The sequence below is a fragment of the Cebus imitator genome, unplaced genomic scaffold, assembly GCF_001604975.1.
Source record: "Cebus imitator isolate Cc_AM_T3 unplaced genomic scaffold, Cebus_imitator-1.0 Scaffold367, whole genome shotgun sequence".
Taxonomy (NCBI): domain Eukaryota; kingdom Metazoa; phylum Chordata; class Mammalia; order Primates; family Cebidae; genus Cebus; species Cebus imitator.
In genome coordinates, this window is record NW_016107682.1 from 1,623,981 (window position 1) to 1,643,706 (window position 19,726).

The 19,726-nt window shown below is 39.8% G+C and overlaps 1 protein-coding gene and 1 non-coding gene across 3 annotated transcripts in view; one reads left to right on the forward strand and one right to left on the reverse strand.

The window, feature by feature from the left end:
• Positions 1-19,726, forward strand: part of LOC108288189 (liprin-beta-1-like) — a 137,282-nt gene that overhangs the window by 112,429 nt on the left and 5,127 nt on the right. For both annotated transcript variants that reach the window (XM_037730904.1, XM_017507075.2), the window contains exon 6: positions 12,365-12,509. In XM_037730904.1, coding sequence (XP_037586832.1) covers positions 12,365-12,509 — 145 coding nt within the window. The remainder of the gene's footprint in view (positions 1-12,364; positions 12,510-19,726) is intronic.
• On the reverse strand, positions 12,169-12,309 carry LOC119468015. Its single transcript, XR_005196648.1, has one exon. It is a non-coding gene; the product is annotated as a U4 spliceosomal RNA (small nuclear RNA).

The following is a 19,726-nucleotide window of genomic DNA, read 5'->3' on the forward strand; positions in this document are numbered from 1 at the left end:
GTTTTACCTAATGCCTACTCAAACAACCTGCTGCTACTCTTAGTTTTACCCACTACCATCACTCACCAGTCAGAGCTCACCAGCTCTTCAGAACCTTACTAGTGCCAGTGAATGTTCTTTCAAAACAATTAAGTAGGGGCCAGGTGCAGTGGTTCAGCCTGTAATACCAGCACGTTGGGAGGCCAATGCTGGTGGATTGCTTGAGCTCAGGAGTTGGAGACCAGCCTGGGCAATGTGGCAAAACCCCATCTCTACAAAAAAAATAGCCAGGTGTGGTTCTATGTACCTGTAATCCCAGCTACTTGGGAGGCTGTGGTGGAAAGATCACCTGAGCCTGGGGAATTCAAGGCTGCAGTGAGCCATGATGACACCACTACACTCCAGCCTGGATGACAGAGTCAGATCCTGTCTCAGAAGACAAACAAACAGAAAAACCAATAAGTAACATTTCTTGTTTTTAAAAAACCTCCAACCTTCTTTTTATTCCTCAGACATACTCAAGGAAGACCACTCAATCTATATGTATGTCCTGAACTACAATTCTTGCTTCCCAAAGAAAATGTTTTTAATTAATGATTTATCTCTATATTTTACTTTACTTCAGCACTTCAGTGAACATGGAAGTGTGCACATCTTTTCTGCATACTGATTTCAGTTCCTTTGGATACAGACCTAGAGGGGGAATTGCTGGATCATATGGTTTTCAGTTTTCAAGGAACCTCCATATTGTTTTCCAGAATGGCTGTACTAATTTACAATTCCACCAACAGAGTACAAAGGTGCCCTTTTCGCCACACCCTTCCCAGCACAGTATCTTTTCATGTGCCTCTTTGTGATTTTTAAAAAATGACTGCACATGTATAGTATTCTATCACATAGTGCTACCACAATTGCTTCAACCACTCTTGCACTTTTGTTATTCTAAAGCAATGCTACAATTAACACACCTATTTAAGAAGTAGCAGAAAATTATATCATAGTGGTTGAAAGCATGGGCTCTGGAGTCAAGCTGATAGATGAAAATTCCAGATACTCTACCTGATAGTTATAGAATTTTTATGTTTCTTAACGTCTCTAAGCCTCAGTCTTATTGTGTAAAAGTATAATATGAATAGGTAATAATAATAGGTTGTGTATCAAAGGATTGCTATAAACATTTGAAATTATACAAAGCACTTAGAATAGGACCTGGTATATAACAATCTTTCAATAAAATTTCATCATTATTGTTGTCTATTTCATTAGAATTGATTTTTAGGAGTAGAATTCATTGGTCAAAAGGTGTGTTTTGTTGTGTTTTGAAACAGAGTCTCGCTCTGTCACCCAGGCTGGAGTGCAGTGGTGCAATCTTGGCTCACTGTAACCTCCACCTCCCAGGTTCAAGCAATTCTCCTGCTTCAACCTCCTGAGTAGCTGGAATTACAGGTGTGCACTACCAAGCCTGACTAACTTTTGTATTTTTAGTAGAGAGGGAGTTTCACAATGTTGGCCAGGCTGGTCTCATGACCTCGGTGATCTGCCTATCTCAGCCTCCCAAAATGCTGGGATTACAGGCATGAGCCACTGTGCCCAGCCAAAGTTGCGTATTTTTGAAGTGCTAGTACAAGTTGCTAAATTTAGACTTGGTATTAATATTTGTAAGTTAATATTTGTACTATCATTACAATCAATAATGTTTCTGTGGGTGGAAATATGTGAGTTGTTTTTAATACAAGAGGCTAAATATAAATATTCTTAAAAATCTTATATTTTAGATTTGGAAATAATGTCAGGAGTCATCTATTCAATCCTGTATCAGTGAGGATAAGCTAGTATATACTGTAGTAGCAAACAATCCCATAAGCTCAGTAATTTAAAGCAACAATAGTTATTTCTCACTCATGCTACATGTTCATTGTAGTGAAGTGGTTGAAGGGTGGGTGTATGCTCCTTGTAAGTCATAGACTGTGGTTAACAGGAACTCCATCTAGATAGATGCTTCCACATTTACTGAGGCAAGAAAATGGGAAAATGGAAATAAATCTATTGACTTTCAAGGCTTCTGCCTGAATGGAACATGTGTTAGTTCTGCTCATATTTCATTTGTCAAATAAGATATTGGCCAACACCTAACTTCAACAGGATTGGAGAACTATAATCCTACTCTGTGTTCAGGAGAGAAGAATTGGTGTATTTGTGAACAGCCTTAATGACTGCCACAAAATCACTTGGGGTTTGGTTATTTTCACTTTTTAAATTTAGATGCTATGTATTTTTTGAAATAGGTAATGTATTTACCTGGTTCAAAATTCAAAAGTCACAAAATGTTATAGAGTGAAAAGCCTATGTTATTCTAGCTTCTTCCTTCCCTGAAGCCAACCAGTGTTAACAATTTTCTTGTGTTTCTTCTAGAAATATTCTATATCTATACTACATTGGCAAAAAATCTATCTGTGTGTGTGTGTGTGTGTGTGTGTGTGTGTGTGTGTGTGTGTGTATGTGCGTGTGCTGACTCTCCTTTGTTTGCCCTCAGATTCAGACCCTTATGGATCTGTTCTATGCCCTAGGGAGTTGACATTTATAAATGGATCTCTCAAGTTCCCTTGCCCTCTCACTTATAGTTGAGTTTAGCCAATGGGAGACATCAATAGGAGATTGAAGAGCAGGAGAGGAGAATTTTTGGGCTATTCTCTCTGCTTTAGAGCTATAATTTGGGGCACTAAGTCTCTTTAAACACAGCTCTTGCTGGTTAGCCCTTCCTCTGGATTTTTTCCTCCAATTCTCTCTGCTTTAGAGCTACAATTGGGGCACTAAGTCTCTCTTTAAACACAGCTCTTGCTAGTTAGCCCTTCCTCTGGGTTTTCATCTCTCACAGGTTTCTGATAACACCGTTCCTCCTTTTGCCCCATAGGCCATATGAATAATGGCTCCCTGCCATTGCTAGTTAGTCCCTGGGAGACTCAGCCTCTCTTTCTCTCTTATTAAAGCCGCTTGATGGAGATATAATTCACATGTCATACAACTTACCCACTTAAAGTGTACAATTTAATATCTGAATATCTTCTCATATATTGACAGATGTGTGTCAGTCTCTCTTTGTGTTTCCTTAACCTTGTTTACTCCTTTATAAATAGTCCCCTCATTGAATTTTCCTTCTGTTTCTTAAGGAAACTGAAAGCATTCAGTATGCTTTCTGTTTTCTGCTGGGACCCTGTTCCAACAGGGCAGCAACCATTCTGCATTGTAGATGCTGAATGAATATTTGTTTCTTTAATAAATAAATGCAGAATTTGTTAATTTGAATTTAAATTAATTATACACACAGTGGTATGCTGGCTCTGGCTTATACCAACTTGGGAGAGTCAATTGTTTATAAGAATTTCATCAGCTGCTAATTAAACACAGCCACTATTTTAAAAAAATTAATTTCCTTTATTACTTTAATAAGTTAAATAAGTTATACAAAACTAATAACCACTAAAAATTAATCTCTTCCAAATTATTTCACTACATTTCACTATTTGTGCTCTTGAGATTATTTGCATCTACTGTATACATATGGTAGAAATACTATATAATGATGTACAGAGAGGTATGTGTGTCTCTCCAGAATACATGGAAACTCTGTATTCCATGATGACACGTTGGTATCTTGAAAATGGCCATTTTGGGAGTATTTCTGCCACAGAAATCAGCAAATGATACAAATCAAAACTTAATTCTTTGTTTTGTAGATTATCTAGACTTATGAAAATGATGATAAAAAATATTAATAATACAAATTAAACTTCAAAGTTTATCATTGTGAATAATGGAACAAAAAATTGAGGAGATATCCTTCCAGTATTTTAAATTAATATTTGATTCAGCAAAGAGGTTGCATATCACTGATGTGCCAGTGAAGCTCCGAAATATGTCTACCTGTTTCACTTTCATCTCTTTTGTCTACCAACATTTATGAAACTACACTTATGGGGCTGGTTGTTGAATATTTACCAGCACAGCACTGTATATAAACACCCACACACATCCACCCACACACAGCCTCTGACACAGAGTTTAGATACTATTCTGTATTACCCATAGAGCTTTCTCGATCTTTTTTAGGTTTGCATTTAGGTACCTTATTGATGGATATTTAGACTGCAGTCTTTTCCTATTACAAAATAATGCAACAATGAATCAGTTATGAATCATCTATAAATGCATTTGCAATGTCAATAGCTATTGCTAAATTGCTATCTATGAAAAGTTTTACCAATTGATTGATACTCCTACAAGTAATATATATCTGTTTTCCCACACCCTCAGCAACATAATGTGTGTCAAATGTTTTGCATTTTGCCATACCATCATTATTAATGATTGTTAATAATCCATCTAAGATTTTTAATGCAATTTGCTAATAAAAGGCATTGATTTTTGCATTTAATAGTTATTGCAATTCTCTTTTAAACAATAGCCTCTAAGTAATTTGAGAGACAGTAACATTCTTTTTTTGGAGACACAATGTGGGAAGCCACCTTTCTCAGGAGCAGACTGATCATGCCACAATAATAACTGGAAGCTGTAAAGAAATATTTACAAGTAGCCTATCTTGGCAGTAGAAAGGCACAGCACTGTTTTCAAGACTTCTGCTAAGAGTAGGATAGGCTAATAAATAATTAATCTTTTGGCTCATTGTCTTCAAAAACAATATGGAGGCATTCTTCTGGTAACACTGGAAAAAAGAGGAGAAATGTCAGCTTACAAAAGAAAAATGTCTGTGTGAATACAATAATTGCATGGCAATGCTTGACAATTCTGTACTTGAGCCCCCTGGGCTCCATGTTGTAAAGCTCCACTGGGAAGGCAGAGGGGAGATCCAGAAAAAGGAGACTTGTTTCTTCTAAGATGAAGCCAGACACTCTGCAAAGGACCTACAGAACTTTGAGCACAGCTTCCACATAGCCACATGTAGCTATCAACCAAGGTTTGAGCAGAAAACTGTGAATTCATATAATTTGACTTGCTTTGCGTATCTCCCTTTCTCTTTTCCTTTTACACTTCAAAAAGAGATAAAAGTCTTCTGTAGATATAACTGACAAAGCCTCAGTCCTTAAGGATTTAAGGATCTTAAGACTGGGCTGGAAAAAATGCATAAGCTAAGAGTAAGACCTGCCTGGCCACATTTCCTTAGCCACATTGCTTATGGATTGTCAGACTTTGACTCACAGTTCACAGCTCAGTAGCTCTGTGACACTAGGGAGTTACTTGACCTTCACTTGCCTCATGTATAAAATGGGGATAATAATAGTTCCAACCTCATAGGATTATTGTGGGGAAATTAGATAATCCATGTAAGGTATTGAACCAGTGCTTAACATATACATGCTATTGCTCAATGTATGCTATCAATTATTTTAATAGAAATGTATATTATAAATTGTATGTGCCCTTATTAAGCAGTAGAGATTTCATCATTCACAATAGATATTTTTTCTGTTGCCTTTATGATGTTCTGCGTAAANAAAAAAAAAAAAAAAAAAAAAAAAAAAAAAAAAAAAAAAAAAAAAAAAAAACCACTAGATATTCCTATATAGAGATCATTGGTGAAGAAGATCTTGGCTGAATAGAGTGGCTGAAAGTAGAAAAACAGTGCATTTCACAACCACTAGAATAAGGCTTTTTCTGTCTGGCTTAGTTACATGATACAATTGAGTCTATCCAGGCTTAGTTTTAAGTAACCATTTATTTTGCTGAACAAAATTAGAGCTTGTATGCATTTATTATAACATGTATCCAGGCCCTATTTAATCTCCTAGGAGAAGAAATGTACTAGATAATACCCTGGTGTCATAGAAGAGCTTGTCCAACTTAATTAAATAGACCCTTTATTCCTATACAGTAGGTTAGACATTCTGATTCTTTCTGATGATTCTGCATTGAAATTTAGCTGACCAGGGAGTTCGTTATACATAGCATGGAACACCTTTATTTTGTCCACAGTTTAATTATGTATAGAGAGTAGAAAACAGCTTTGGTATGAAGGCCTAAATACAGCTAAGATACAATGAGCTGATGACAGAGATTCTCTCTCTCTCTCTCTCTCTCTCTCTCTCTCTCTCAATGTCTCTCTTGTGTTTTAAGTAGCAACGCAACTGCACCTGATTAGAATACTGATCTTTGAAAAATAGGTTCAATTCAAATCAAGAAACATTTCTCAAGGACACAGTTATCTGCAAGGTACTGTGCTGAGTAGTATAAACAATAATAAGACACAGAAGGTAATGTCATTTCTCTCAAGAAGTCCCTATTTAAGGGAACAAACAAGTTCAGAACAGACAGTAATAAAACATGGGAAGTGCTACACTAGTCGTACAGAAAAAAAATGATATGGGAAATATGATAAAGGCACTAATTCCACAGGAGAGAAGGGAGGAAGGTGCTAAGGAAGAGTTTGCAGAAGTGACATTTGAATTTGATCTTGGAGGATTTCCAAGATTTTTGAAGAAGCAGAATGGAGAGAGATAAAGAAACAGCATGAGCAGGGGCAGAGAACCTTAGTAGTCAGGATAAAGCTCAAAAGATTTGCTAAGACCCAATTATAAAGCATTTAATGGTCTTCTAAGATTGCCTGGGCTTTATTGTGAAAATAATGGAGAAAATTGAAGGTTCTTAGTTGGGGCAGATTCAGTGACCTGAACAGGTTGAGTGTGGGGGAAGGTGCGTAAGAGTGGGGACACAGAGTGACGTGCTGGCAGGGAGAGTGTGTGAACGGGGAAAAGGGCTTGAATTGTAACTCTGGAGAACATCTCGTGGTGGCTTGTGGAAGAGAAACATATGAAGGAGCCTCCTAAGAACTGACTTTTGAAATTAAGGGAATCCTCATACAAGCATAGGAAAGCAAAGAAAGAGAGTGACAAGGAAAAGGAATCCATCAACAGTGTCAACCACCATATACAGATCCAGAGAAAAACAAAAAAGAAAGATAATGGGTTGAGCAACTAGACCATTTTTAGTGCTCCTTTGAGACCACTTTCAATAGAATGAGTAAGGTAGAAACAAAATACCATGTCAGACAAGGAAAAATAATACAATACACAGGAAATTTAAAGATAGGCAGGAGTTGATGTTGCATCTCTCAAGGAGGGTAGTATTTAAAAGCAACCAATGGAAATTATGATGAATAGGAACTAAAAAGGTCTAATCCCCAAAACCAGACAGACAAGAAACATTTGGAGAATGATGTCATCCTGCCTCCTTGGGTGATATCACTTTGTTCCTCAGATGTTTAACCCAGCCTGCATGAGTCAACATCTAAATTTGGGCATAAGGAGAACTACCTTTTGTGCTATGTGCCAGTTCAGAAGTCTGTTTTTGCTAGTCTGGATTAGCTCTGCCAAATTATTTTAGGCTTATGACTGCATCAACAGCCCATGGAAATTAATCTGTTTAATATCACATAGCTCTAATTCCAGCACACTTACTTTTATGCAATGTAATCTTAATTGAGTTTTTCCCCTTTCCATTTGGAAGACACAAGGTTTATATTTACAAGTATATTCACAGTAGATTTTGAAAGGCAAAAGTGGAAATGTCAGATGCAACCATATATAGAATCCAAGAGCTTATATAGATTACCAAGCATGACTAGAATAATAGTAATAACTTTGCGAATTAAGTGCCTAGTGTTTGTCAGACAATTTTCATTGAATATCTTTGGTGCTATAGCCCTAAAATGTAGCTATGATTTCCAGCCAGAAAAGATTAAGTAATTTGACCACAGTCACTCAGACAGCAAGTGGAAGAGTAGGGACCCAAAGCTAGACCTGACCCCAAAGCCCATGGTCTTTCACCACTCTGTCCTATCTTCAGAATACCATGGCACCCATTAATGCAAAAGATGTCTGGGTGCAGTGGCTCACAACCATAACCCAATACTTTGGGAGGCCAATGTGGGCAGAGCACTTGAGATCAGGAGTTCAAAACCAGCCTAGCCAACATGGTGAAACCCTGTCTCTAGTAAAAATACAAAAAAAGTTAGCCGGATATGGTGGCACACAATTGTTATCCCAGCTACTCAGGAGGCCGAGGCAGGAGAATCGCTTGAACTTGGGAGGTAAAAGTTGCAGTGAGCTGAGATCTCACCACCATACTCCAGCCTGGGAGACAGAACAAGAACTGTAAAAAAAAAAAAAAAAAAAGTGAACCAAGTCATATCAGTTATGTGATATATGACATATCACATATATGGCATATCACATAACTGTGATATGTGATGACCAAGACACTCAGTGCTAAAAGCTCTTTTTAGATGTAAATTATTCATCTTTCATTTGGAAGTAAATATTTCAAAATGCATATGGTTGACCAGACTCAATAGTAAATGACTTTGTATTTCTAATGGGATATCAAAGGAAAAGGTAAAAAAGGAAAGAAGATAGAAGCATTACACAACAGAAAAAATGTCTGAAAGAAAATTCAGAATTTAAGAACAGCTGGCGATGGGTTTGTGTAAGATCAAAATTTTCTGGAATCTTGAACTATAGTGATTCTTTCTAAGAAAAAAATCAGCTCACAGCAAAAGAATCTCCCTACAATTATTTCCCATTCCCACAAGCATTGAAAAATTTTTTTTGCATATTATACAGAGAAGTACTGCTTGTTTTTCTCAGCCCCTCCTTGTTAGACCAGGCTGTGATGGGAAGGGTGGCTTAGCTTTGGAGACCCCCTGCTTAGAGAGCCTTCCCTTGGCACGGAATCTAAAGTAGCCTCCCAGACAATCTCTAGCACATCACTGGGTTATATTTTCTTCATAGCAGTACCTGAAATTGTTTTGTTTACTCATTTTTTCATTGACTAAATTGCCCCCACTAAATTTAAGCTTGATGAGAACAGACTTTATCTCTTTGGTTCACACCCAAACCTGAAGAATTCAGAACAGTACCTAAGACAATGCTTCAAAAAGAATTTACTGACTCTGAATGAACGAATCAGTTAATATTGCCAAGGGCACAATCATGTGAATCCCCAACTTAAAGTGGAGATCTTCACCAAAGAAATAAGTTTTGGATCTCTCCTAGAAGGAAGAAACAGTTATGAGGGTGGGGAGTGTTTGTTTATGTTAATGAGCTATAGAAGGAAAACTCAGAAAGATGGTGTGGTAAAAAGAAATATCATTCCCAGTTCTTTTTTTTTTTTTTTTGGAGACAGGGTCCTCCAGGCTGGAATGCAGAATGCGGTTGGTGCCATTACGGCTCACAGCTTCAACTTCCCCAGGCTCAGGTGATCCTCCCAACTTAGCCTCCTGAGTAATGGGGACCACAGCCATGGAACACTATGTCTGGCTAATTTTTATATTTTTTTGTAGAAATGGGATTTTGCCATCTTACCCAGGCTGGTCTTGAGCTCCTGGTTCAAGACAGGGGGACTCCCAAAGTGCTAGGATTACAGATGTGAGCCGCCATGCTCCGCCAGTTCCCAGTTCTTGGCATAGCTTCCAAAATTCCCAGAATTTCCTGAGCAATAGGGGCGATTAAAGCATTTTTCGTTATTCATTACAAGTCCCTTTCAACCATATCTAAATTTATGCTAATACACTGGTTCCTGGTGGGCCCCTAGATGGCTTCAAGATAGGGGCTGGTTGCCAGAGGAGCCAATCATGTGATAAGAAGACTGGAATTTTCAGCTTCCCCACTACCCCCAACCTCCAGTGAGGGGAAAGGGGCTACAGATGGAGTTCAGTCACTAATCACCAATGATTTAATCAATCATGCCCATGTAATGAAGCCTCTATATATTTAAAAAAAAAAAAAAAAAAACCCTAAACAATCAGGCTTGGAGAGCTTCTGGGTTGGTCAACACTTCGAAGTGCTGGGAGGAAGGTGGGGACCAAAAGAGGGCTTAGAAACTCCTCCCCCATCCCCCCTACCATACATTGCCCTGTGCATCTCTTCCATTTGGCTGCTCCTAAATTCTATCTGTTGTAAGAAACTGGAAATAGTAAGTAGATGACTGTCTTGAGTTCTGTGAACCTGAGGAGAGGGTTGTAGGAATCCCCCTACTTTATAACCAGTTGCTCAGGAGTATGGGTGGCCCAAACTGGCAATTGGTATCTGAAGTGGGAGCAGTCTTTTGGGACCAAGTCCTTAACCTGTGGGGTCTGCACTCACTCTAGGTAGACAGTGTCAGAATTGAATTGAATTGTAGAACATCTAGTTTGTGTTCAAAGAGTTAGAGAATGGAGTGATGTGAGTGAAAACCCCATGTTCGGTGTCAGAAGTGTTGTGAATAAAAAGAACTCCGAGATGGCTTACTACAAACACATGAATAGAGCTGGTTCTGAAGAATCTCCTTCCTCTTAGGAGTGAGTAGTCCTACAGACATATGTCCAAATTTAGCTATCTTGGATTTAAGGCAAAAGCATGCTTAGTTCAAAGTCTTATTGTTGCTAAAATAGCAGGCACGTGAACATTGTGTAATGATGTGCTAAATATGTGCAAATAATTAAAATGAATTATTCATATTTAGACCTCATGTGATATTGTATGTATTATTGTCCAGTATTTTTTTTGGGCGAGGGGGGCAGAATTTTAAAAGCAATTTTGGACCAGGGTAATGTTTTATGCTACTAAGGCCTTACAGTATGGAATATCCTCTCTTAGAGCTCTATATCTTGGAATGATTCCAAAAAACAGAAATAATATGGTTGGCATCCCTTGCTTTGGTATGGCTGAATACATTAGGCAGATAATCTTTTTTTTTTTTTTTAAGTCAGGGTCTTGCTCTGTTGCATAGGCTGGGGTGCAACAGTGTGATCATGACTCGCTGCAACTTCCGCCTCCCAGGTTCAAGCAATTCTCCTGCCTCAGCCTCCCAAATAGCTGGGACTATAGGCACACACCACCATGCCCAGCTATTTTTAAAAATTTTTTGTAAAGACTAAGTTTTGCTATGTGACCCAGGCTGGTCTCAAACTTCTGGCTTGGTCTCTCAAGTGCTGGGATTACAGGTGTGAGCCACTGTACCTGGCTAGATTATCTTTTATTAAAAAGTCCATTCATTGAGTTAGAAAACACAGTCAACCTCCACCTGACCTGAACCAGATAGAGTAGTAAGAGGCACATGGCCTCTCACATGCCTTTATACTTCTCCCTAATAAATACCTGCTTATTGCACCAAACGGCAACCTGGTATGTTTTTGGACAAGTCTTTGAAAAAACTATGTCTTCCTAGTTAAAAATAGTTATTGTGCCGCTGAAAACTGGGAAACTACGCACATAAAATATGTGTATATATGTATATTTTCCCACAGCATTTTCTAATGAGAAATCATCTAATCGCCCAGGCAAATTATCAAAAATTGAAGAAGGGAATATTGAAGTATGAAGAAGCTAAGTGAAACAAAGCAATATGATGAACAAAGGAGGAAAAGTCATAAAGACCTCTGATTTTAGCCAACAGAAATACACCATTTGTATATTCCTCCCTGGAGGAGGGAGGATCCACTTTGAAGATGGTTCATTCATATGCCTGGCAAGCTGGCAGGAATACTGGCCAGTGCCGACTACAGCTGTTTGCCAAAGGGGATGATCATTCTCGACATGGCTCCTCCATAGCTGCCTGGGTCTCTTCATAGCTTAGCAGCTGAGTTCCAAGAGGGAAGAATTAGAAATTTCCAGTCCTCTTAAAAGCTAGGCCCAGAATTATCACAGAATCATTTATTCTGTTTTCTGTCGGTCAAATCAGCCTCAGGCCTAACCAGATTCAAGAAGGAAAAGAGATAGACTCCAACTCAGAAATGGGCTTGGATGACTTAGAGAGTGACAAGGAATTTGCAATTATTTTTCATTTATAATTCATTTGTTTATTAATCAATCCTCGGGAGTTTTAAATGTATGTATGTAGATGTGTATATGTTTTCTTTTACAAAATTCAAATCATACTGAAAAAATACGACATGAATTTTTATTATATCACAAACATTCTTCTATGTCATTAAATATTTTTGAAAAATCTATTTTACTGGCTGTATTATATGGATTTACCATAATTTATTAATGATTTAAAATTGTCTGGAAATAAAATACCTTTTAAAATACAGTAAGTTGCTAATAGTTCTATATCCATGTGGTTCTATTATGGGCGATTTGGATTTTTGTATTGTACATGTTCCTGCATTCCTATATTTTCTTTTTTTTAATTCAGTCTCCATGAAGACTGCCAAAAATTGCCAATGCTGACTATATTGCAAGTTGTCACAGCAGGGTATTGGGAAAAGTTTTCAATTAGCAATAATCACGCCTCAGATAGACCTCATTGGCTATGATACTGCCACTGCACAAAGCTTGCATTCCTATATTTTCTGCAATGACATACACTGTAATTTTTTTTATCCCGTCAGGTGCTACTGTGTTCCTGTCTGTGTTGTTCCAGAACAATCTCTGTTCTAAGTCAAGGTGTAGAAGAAGCCCTTCCCTTAACTCTGCTAAGCTTTGTCATGCAATCTCATGGTGTCTCCATAAGACATCTGAATTGAGCCTTGAAACGTAAGTAGGAGTTCATCAGGTGAGGGATAAATACATTTTGCTAGTCTACCGCTCTCCCAGATGGACTTCCTTTTCATAGCTTTATGAAATGAGTTATACCAGTTGATGCTGGGGTTGCCTGCCTGCACCTTTAATCTTGGTTGGGGCTGGAAACTCCTTGCTACTGTAGCAGCAGCCTCACATCACTGCCTCTGTCAACCAACCACAGCTGGAGTAGGAGTATGAACTGGACACTGTAAAGGAAATTCTTGTGTGACTGCCACTATGAGAACCTTGGCATTTGAGGTAGACCTTGTGGCACTGCAGGCCACGGGCTCTTGCACTGTATTTATAATCAGAAAAAAAAAGTTAATAATAGAAGTGGCATTGTATCTGGAGTCTGATTCATAAATCTTGCTCACTGTAGGCCCAAAACCATTAAGTTCTGACTCAAAAACCAAGAGTATTTTAAACTAAGGGCTTCAGAGCTCTGAAATGCTAGAATGTCTTTCTGTGAATAATGCTTTCCTTGGGAGCAAACCAAGAAATACTCCAGTATGTTGGCAAGTAGTCTTTCTAGGGGCCAACATTAGGAATTCAGACTGTCCTATTTAAAAATGATAGAGTATTGATATTTCAATTTCTTACACAATGGCTGATTAAAACTAATTAGCATAGCATATGTTTGCAGTTTTACCCCAGAGGCCATGATAAATCAGGTACAGTGGTAACTACTTCTTGCTGATGTTGACATTTCTCACTGCTTTGGGTGGAGTGCTCAGTATCTGTGATAAATGGCACAAATTTCCTTAGAGAAAAGCCACTCCCTACATCTGATTATTCTCTTTAATCCTATAAGTTTGGGCAGAAATTTTTTTCAGGGCTTTATTTTTAGGACTTATTTAGAAATCTAGAATGAGAAAATGTCTCATTTCTGAGATGTGTATGTATAGGGGTGGATATGTGTATGTGTTTCCTACTTCTGAGTCACACTGTCCAGGAGAAAACAAGGGACAAACCTTAAGGGGGCCCCATTATGTGTAAAACACTGTGCTGTGTGCTGAGCCAAGGTGCCACTCCTTGACCACCAAAGCACCTGGGTCCCCATCTCACCAAGTGGATATGTGTCAGTCCTGCACCTTGAAGAAAGCTGGTAAGACCAGCAGAGTTTCCTTCAACTGAACAATCCTTTAAATAGTGGTCCTGACCTTTCCAGAAGCCCAGCCTTCTGTGGGATGTGTTAGAAATTGCAGCCATCCTCAGCTCCACAGCTTGAGGCTACTTCTTAGCCTTTTCTCAGACCATCCTATCCTTGAATATGTCCAGGAGCTTTCACCACTGCGCTAGTTCTAGCTCTCCCCGACATCCTCATCCAGTAGCTTCCATGCCTAACACCCCACTCCATTCATATTATTAAAAGTTTCTTATTGATGCTGTAAGAAATTATCACAAACGTGGCAACTTGAAGTCACAGAAATTTATTCTTTTGTAATTCCAAAAGCCAGGAGTCTAAAATTGGTTTCACTGGGTGAAGTCAACGTGTTGACAGAGTGCTTCCTTATGGAGACTCTAGGGGAATATGTTTCCTTGCCTTTTCCAGCTTCTAGAGCTGTTTTCCTTGCACTTTTTGGCTCATGGTCCTTTCCTCCATCTTCAAAAGCATCATTTTTTGTAGCATCATCTTCAAATTTCTATCTCTTTCTACTTCCATCTTCACATCATCTTCCCTCTTAGAAGAACCCTAGTGATTACATTGGGCCCACTTGGCTAACCCAGGACAATCTCCCCATCTCCAGATCCCCAACTTAACCACATTTGCAAAATCCTTTTTGCCATAGATGTAATAATGACAGGTTACAGAGTTTAGGACATGGACATCTGAATATCCATGGTAAAGCTGGGAGCCACCATTTAGTTTACCAAGTCATTTGATGTTGGCCAGCCACTGTTGCCTTAAGGCACCTAAATTAAGCATGCCAGAGCTTCTGCAGAGTGCTCTAAAGTATGTTAATATATATATGAGGTGTGATTTTTATTGTAGAGGAATAGGACATGAGAGCTGGAAGCAGAACATTGTAGCAGACAGACTATCTAGATTTCAATTCTAGTTCCTGTCTCTTAACCACTTAAAAGCTATGTGGCTGGACATGGTGGCTCAAGCCTGTAATCCCAGCACTTTGGGAGGCTGAGGCAGCAGATCACCTGAAATCAAGAGTTTGAGACAAGCCTGGCCAAAATGGCGAAATCCTGTCTCCACTAAAAATACAAAAGTGAGCCAGGCATTGTGGCACACCTGTAGTTCCAGCTACTCAGGAGGCTGAGGCAGGAGAATCACTTGGACCTGGGAGACAGAGGTTGCAGTGAGCTGAGATAGTGCCACTACAGTCCAGCCTGGGTGACAGAGCGAGACTCCATCTAAAAATATAAATAAATAAATAAATAAATAAATAAATGCAAACCATGTGACCCAGGGAAAGTTATTTGTCCTCTCTAAATCTGTTCCTTCATCTACAAGCTGACTTCTGTCTCCCAGCATATTGTAAAGATAAAATGATGCAGTGCTTATGAAGTCATTAGTACAATATGGAATATATAGAAAAATATTCAGTAATGATTAGCTCTTATTACTCAGAATAGTCTGTCTTCCTTAAGAGATAAAAGCAGGAGGCTTAGAAATAGTAAGTGATTAATCTTTGCCTCATCCCCCCACCCTCAACCTCAGGAGCTATAAACAGAGCAAAATCCCAAATGAGACACTGGAGCTACTTGGAGCCAGCTGAGAAACCCATTTCCCCCACCTGCCCAAATGCAGCTGATGTTACCTCACCACTACTGCAGTTCACACCATCCCAGAAGGGCCTCTGAGCCATGCACCTTCCTTTCTCCTTCAGTCCTTCTGAAGGGAACCAATGCCTTGACATCCATAGTACTTGCCATTGACCCGTAAGTCCTTGCCAGTGTCCTGCAATTCTCCCCATACAGCTCTCAAACCCGTCTTGGCAAATGCTTGCTGCAGGCATTATTTTTATGAATGGTCCACTGCTGTAAATCTCATTGCTGCTGCCTACTGGGTTTGGATGTCTAATTTCTGTTTCAGAATTAACATGTCCCAGGCCAAACTTTTGAATACCCCCAACCCAACGATTCCTTCCTGGATGATCCTCATCTCGATAAATAACATCACCATGCTTGCCAGCTGTCGCTCAGGACAAATACTGACACCACCCAGCCTAAGGCACCATCATCTCACATCTGGAGTATTGCTACCTAACAACTCCTTCTACTTTCTTTCTCTTACAGTCTCTCTACAACATGAATCAGATGATATCACTTCACCATTTAACCCTCTCCTATGTCTTACCACTACTCTTAAACAAAATCCATAGTCCTTATCATGGTCTACAAGTCCCTGCAAGATCTGGCCCCTGCCTACTTCTCTGATCTCATTTCCCACAATGTTTTGCTTTCTCACAGCTCTTGAGCCATAATGGCCTTCTTTCTTTCTTTCTTTCTTTTTTTTTTGAGACAGAGTCTCACTCTGTCACCCAGGGTGGAATGCAGTGGCACGATCTCGGCTCACTGCAACTGCCTCCAGGGTTCAAGCAGTCTCCCGCCTCAGCTTCACAAGCAGTTAAGACTACAGGTGTGCACCACCATGCCCAACATAATTTTTGTATTTTTTTTTTTTTTTAGTAGAGATGGGATTTTGCTATGTTGGCCAGGCTTGTCTTGAACTCCTGTCCTCAAGCAATCCACTTGCCTCAGCCTCCCAAAGTGCTGGGATTACAGGTGTGAGACACTGCACCCAACCTGGCCTTCTTCTTATTCCAGTAATAACCTGCGCATGCTCCTGCCTCAAGACCTTGGCCCATGCTGTTTCCTTTGCCTAGAATACTTTTCCCCCTAGATAGGCACAGGTTTGTATCCTTACTCCATTCTGGTCTTTGCCAAGTGTCGTCTCCTCATAGAGGCCTTTCCTTACCACCCTATGTACAGAAAGCATTCTCATCACTTTATTTTCTTTAGAACATCATATTATACACTGTGCTGTTTATTATCTTCACTCCCACTAGATGGAAGCTCCATGTTCACCATTGCATTTTTTTTAGCCCTTAAAACAGCACTTGATTCATAGTTTGTACTGGATACATATTTTTTAATTGGAAAATTGCTTTCTATGTGCTAGGTAGTGTTCTACATCTTTTATAAGTATCAATTATCTTAATCTCTCTAGTAGCTTTATGAGATAAGTACAATTATTATTATTATTTTAAGACAGAGGTTCACTCTGTCACCCAGCCTTGACTTCGGTGGCACAATCTTGGCTCACTGCAGCCTCCACCTCCTGGGTTCAAGGCATTCTCCTGCCTCAGGCTCCTGAGTAGCTGGGACTACAGGCACCTACCACCATGCCTGGCTAATTTTTGTATTTTTAGTACAGTTAGGGTTTCATCATGTTGTCCAGGCTGGTCTCAAACTCCTGACCTCAGATTGTCCACCTGCCTCAGCCTCCCAGAGTGCTGGGATTACAGGCATGAGCCACCGTGCCCAGCTGGTAAGTGCAATTATCTTTCTTTTAGTGTTGAGGAATAGCTTCCCTTACGACCAGCTTGATCTGCAAGCTTCCATTGGTACATGGTCACCTTTCTCTATACGTGTGTCGAGCATTGTGGAATAGGTACTTTTGTGAATATATCTGTCTAGTACCAGCCTAAGCATGCTTTTCTTGGGAAAGATAACTTGCGGGATTGCATGAGCTCTGCTACTTTTGTGTTTGTAAGGTTCCTCCTGGTAAACTGTATTTTGCATTCATACCATGTGTCATGAATGGAATGTATGTTCATACCTTCTTTGCATGATGGTTAGATATTTCTGTATTGGATTATGTTGTCATTCAAAAAGAAAGCATGACTCTAAACCAATAAAACATGCCATGAGGATAAATACTGTATTTATAGAAATTCTTAAAATGGATTCCAATCCAATGATACCCTATCTCTCCTGCTCTGTGTCTAGCCTCTAACTGGCATTCTACCTCCTTGAAGAGTAAGCTGGTTAACACATCCTTTGGCTTGACTGAAAGGCCACCTGTGTCTGTGACTGGACTTTATAGAAGCTCTAACTTCTTGCTTCCCATCTGGGCTCCAGTGAGCACTAACTTCACTGGATGAAGGTGTGTCAAGAAAAAGTCAAAATCCCCTCATGTCTAAGAGATCAGTACATCTGAATGAGATACTGATATTCTACCCCTTCCCATATATGCCTAGAGCCTCTTTTTCTGGAAATTACTTCTGCTAGTTCTAAGCCATTTGGTTTCTTTGATTTTTTCCCCCTACCCTCCTAGGATTGCACTTATTTTTATTTACTACAAAAATATGGATCAAAGAATTCCACATTCCACTTTGTTCCCATCATCCCTCACAGCTATTTGCTTTGTGGATGTGGGCCAGTTTTAGCTTTCTTTCTTTTTTTTTCAAACAGCAAGTTCTTTTAGAAGCTATATTGTCATCCATTGGTTTTTCTGCAAAGTCTGTGTTCTTTGGTATTTCTTAGAACCATTTAAAATATCCTGTTGGATAGGATTTTGTCCTGTGGAAATTCTATTTGCAATGTTTTTTAATTTAGTTTAAAAATACACATATACACACACAGAGTCTTTCTCTTCTACCATCCACCCTTCTTTCTGTTGTTCATTAGCTTTGGCTACAGAGGCATTCTAGAGTTTAAAACCTTCCAGCTCTGTCTCGCTGATTGGGATGCTCATGCTACAAGGAGAAAAGTCCTAGGAGATGAGCAAGTGCAGTGGAGCTGAACTTTAACGTGTGAGGTGTGGAAGTCAGGAGGTCAGAACAAAGCTGGCTGCTGCTCTGCTGTGTGGTGGGCCGGGCTCTCTGTCTCTGGAAGGTTCTCCCAAGGTGTTCGTTGACACTGCAGCATTGTAGGAGAGTAGAAGTCAGCAATGGGCAGGCTGGGGCAGTAACTGAGTAGCAGAGACATTAACAACCCAAATCCAGTCCTGGCACAAATGATAATGGGATCTTTACTTTTCTTCCTTTTCTTTCCCTCATTCCTCGCTCTACTCCTCACCTTTCCTCTCCTTGGACCTCATACTATCTTATTAGCTCTCTTCTTTAATATAGAAGAAAATGCTGGCATGAAAAGGAACTATTCTAAGACTAAACTATGTAATTGAGACAGAAAACTTGATGCTATTAGGACAACAGGGGCAGCTTAGCAGAGCTGTCTTGTTGAGCTTTGCTCTACAGGGCAGATGATGACTGTGGTCTGCTTTCCTTCTCCTTAATTCCAGTCCAGACTCTTGCAAGGAAATAAGAGGTAGATGAGTTGAGAAATACTGCTGGGATGTAAGTCTGCTCAGTCTCAGAGTCCAGTTCTGCTTTTGCAAGTCTGTTCCATAGACAGGCTGCAGTTCTTTCCTTTAGTCATGCCACATGTGCATCATGTGCCAAGTCTTGTGCTGGGGATATAGTGGTAGTCAATATAAAAACATTGCCTGTCCTCACGCACCAGCAAGGAGCAAAAGCTGTTGAGGTAATTGCAAGGGTAAATAGTGTTGCCCAAAAGCATATTAAGGATACAATGGAAGCACGCAGTGGAAGCACGCAGTCAGAGAGCTGATCTGGTCTCCTTTACCTGTAGGCGTGGCCCTGCCTATATTATCAGCCCTTGTCCAGCTGCTGACTCTTAGAATCTGACTTTCCAGCAAAGACCTAGGAAGCCCTGGGCATCTGTGTAAACTGGCCAGATACAGCCTTCCCCAGGTACCTACCATGTTAATGCAGTAAGTCTGGGCTTTGATCAGTTCCAGAGTCCTGCACTCTAGTTTTTTTGCCCTTTCAAAAGTTCTTCGTTCTTGCCAAGTCCCTCCCCTACAAAACCAAGTCCTTTTCTAATACCTTCAGCCACCGGCTGGGCTCTTCTGAGTTGGGCCATTTCTCCATCCACCTGACTTTGATTCTAGCCCGTCACTGGAACTCCCACTGATGTGGCCCACACGTTAGATTGAACCAACCTGTCTAAAGCAAACCCAAGCTGGACCTGGATCAGAGAGAGTTTCCAGAGCTCCTTCAGTTCACCCTCAGTCCTTACTCTTCTGGCTCCTGGTTTTTCCCCTCTCCTTTTTCTTTTTGCTGTGATCTAACAGGCTTTGTGGTTGAGTCTGAATGTGACACTCTGGGCTTGTTGGCAACAGAATACCTATTGATTTGTTCTTTCTC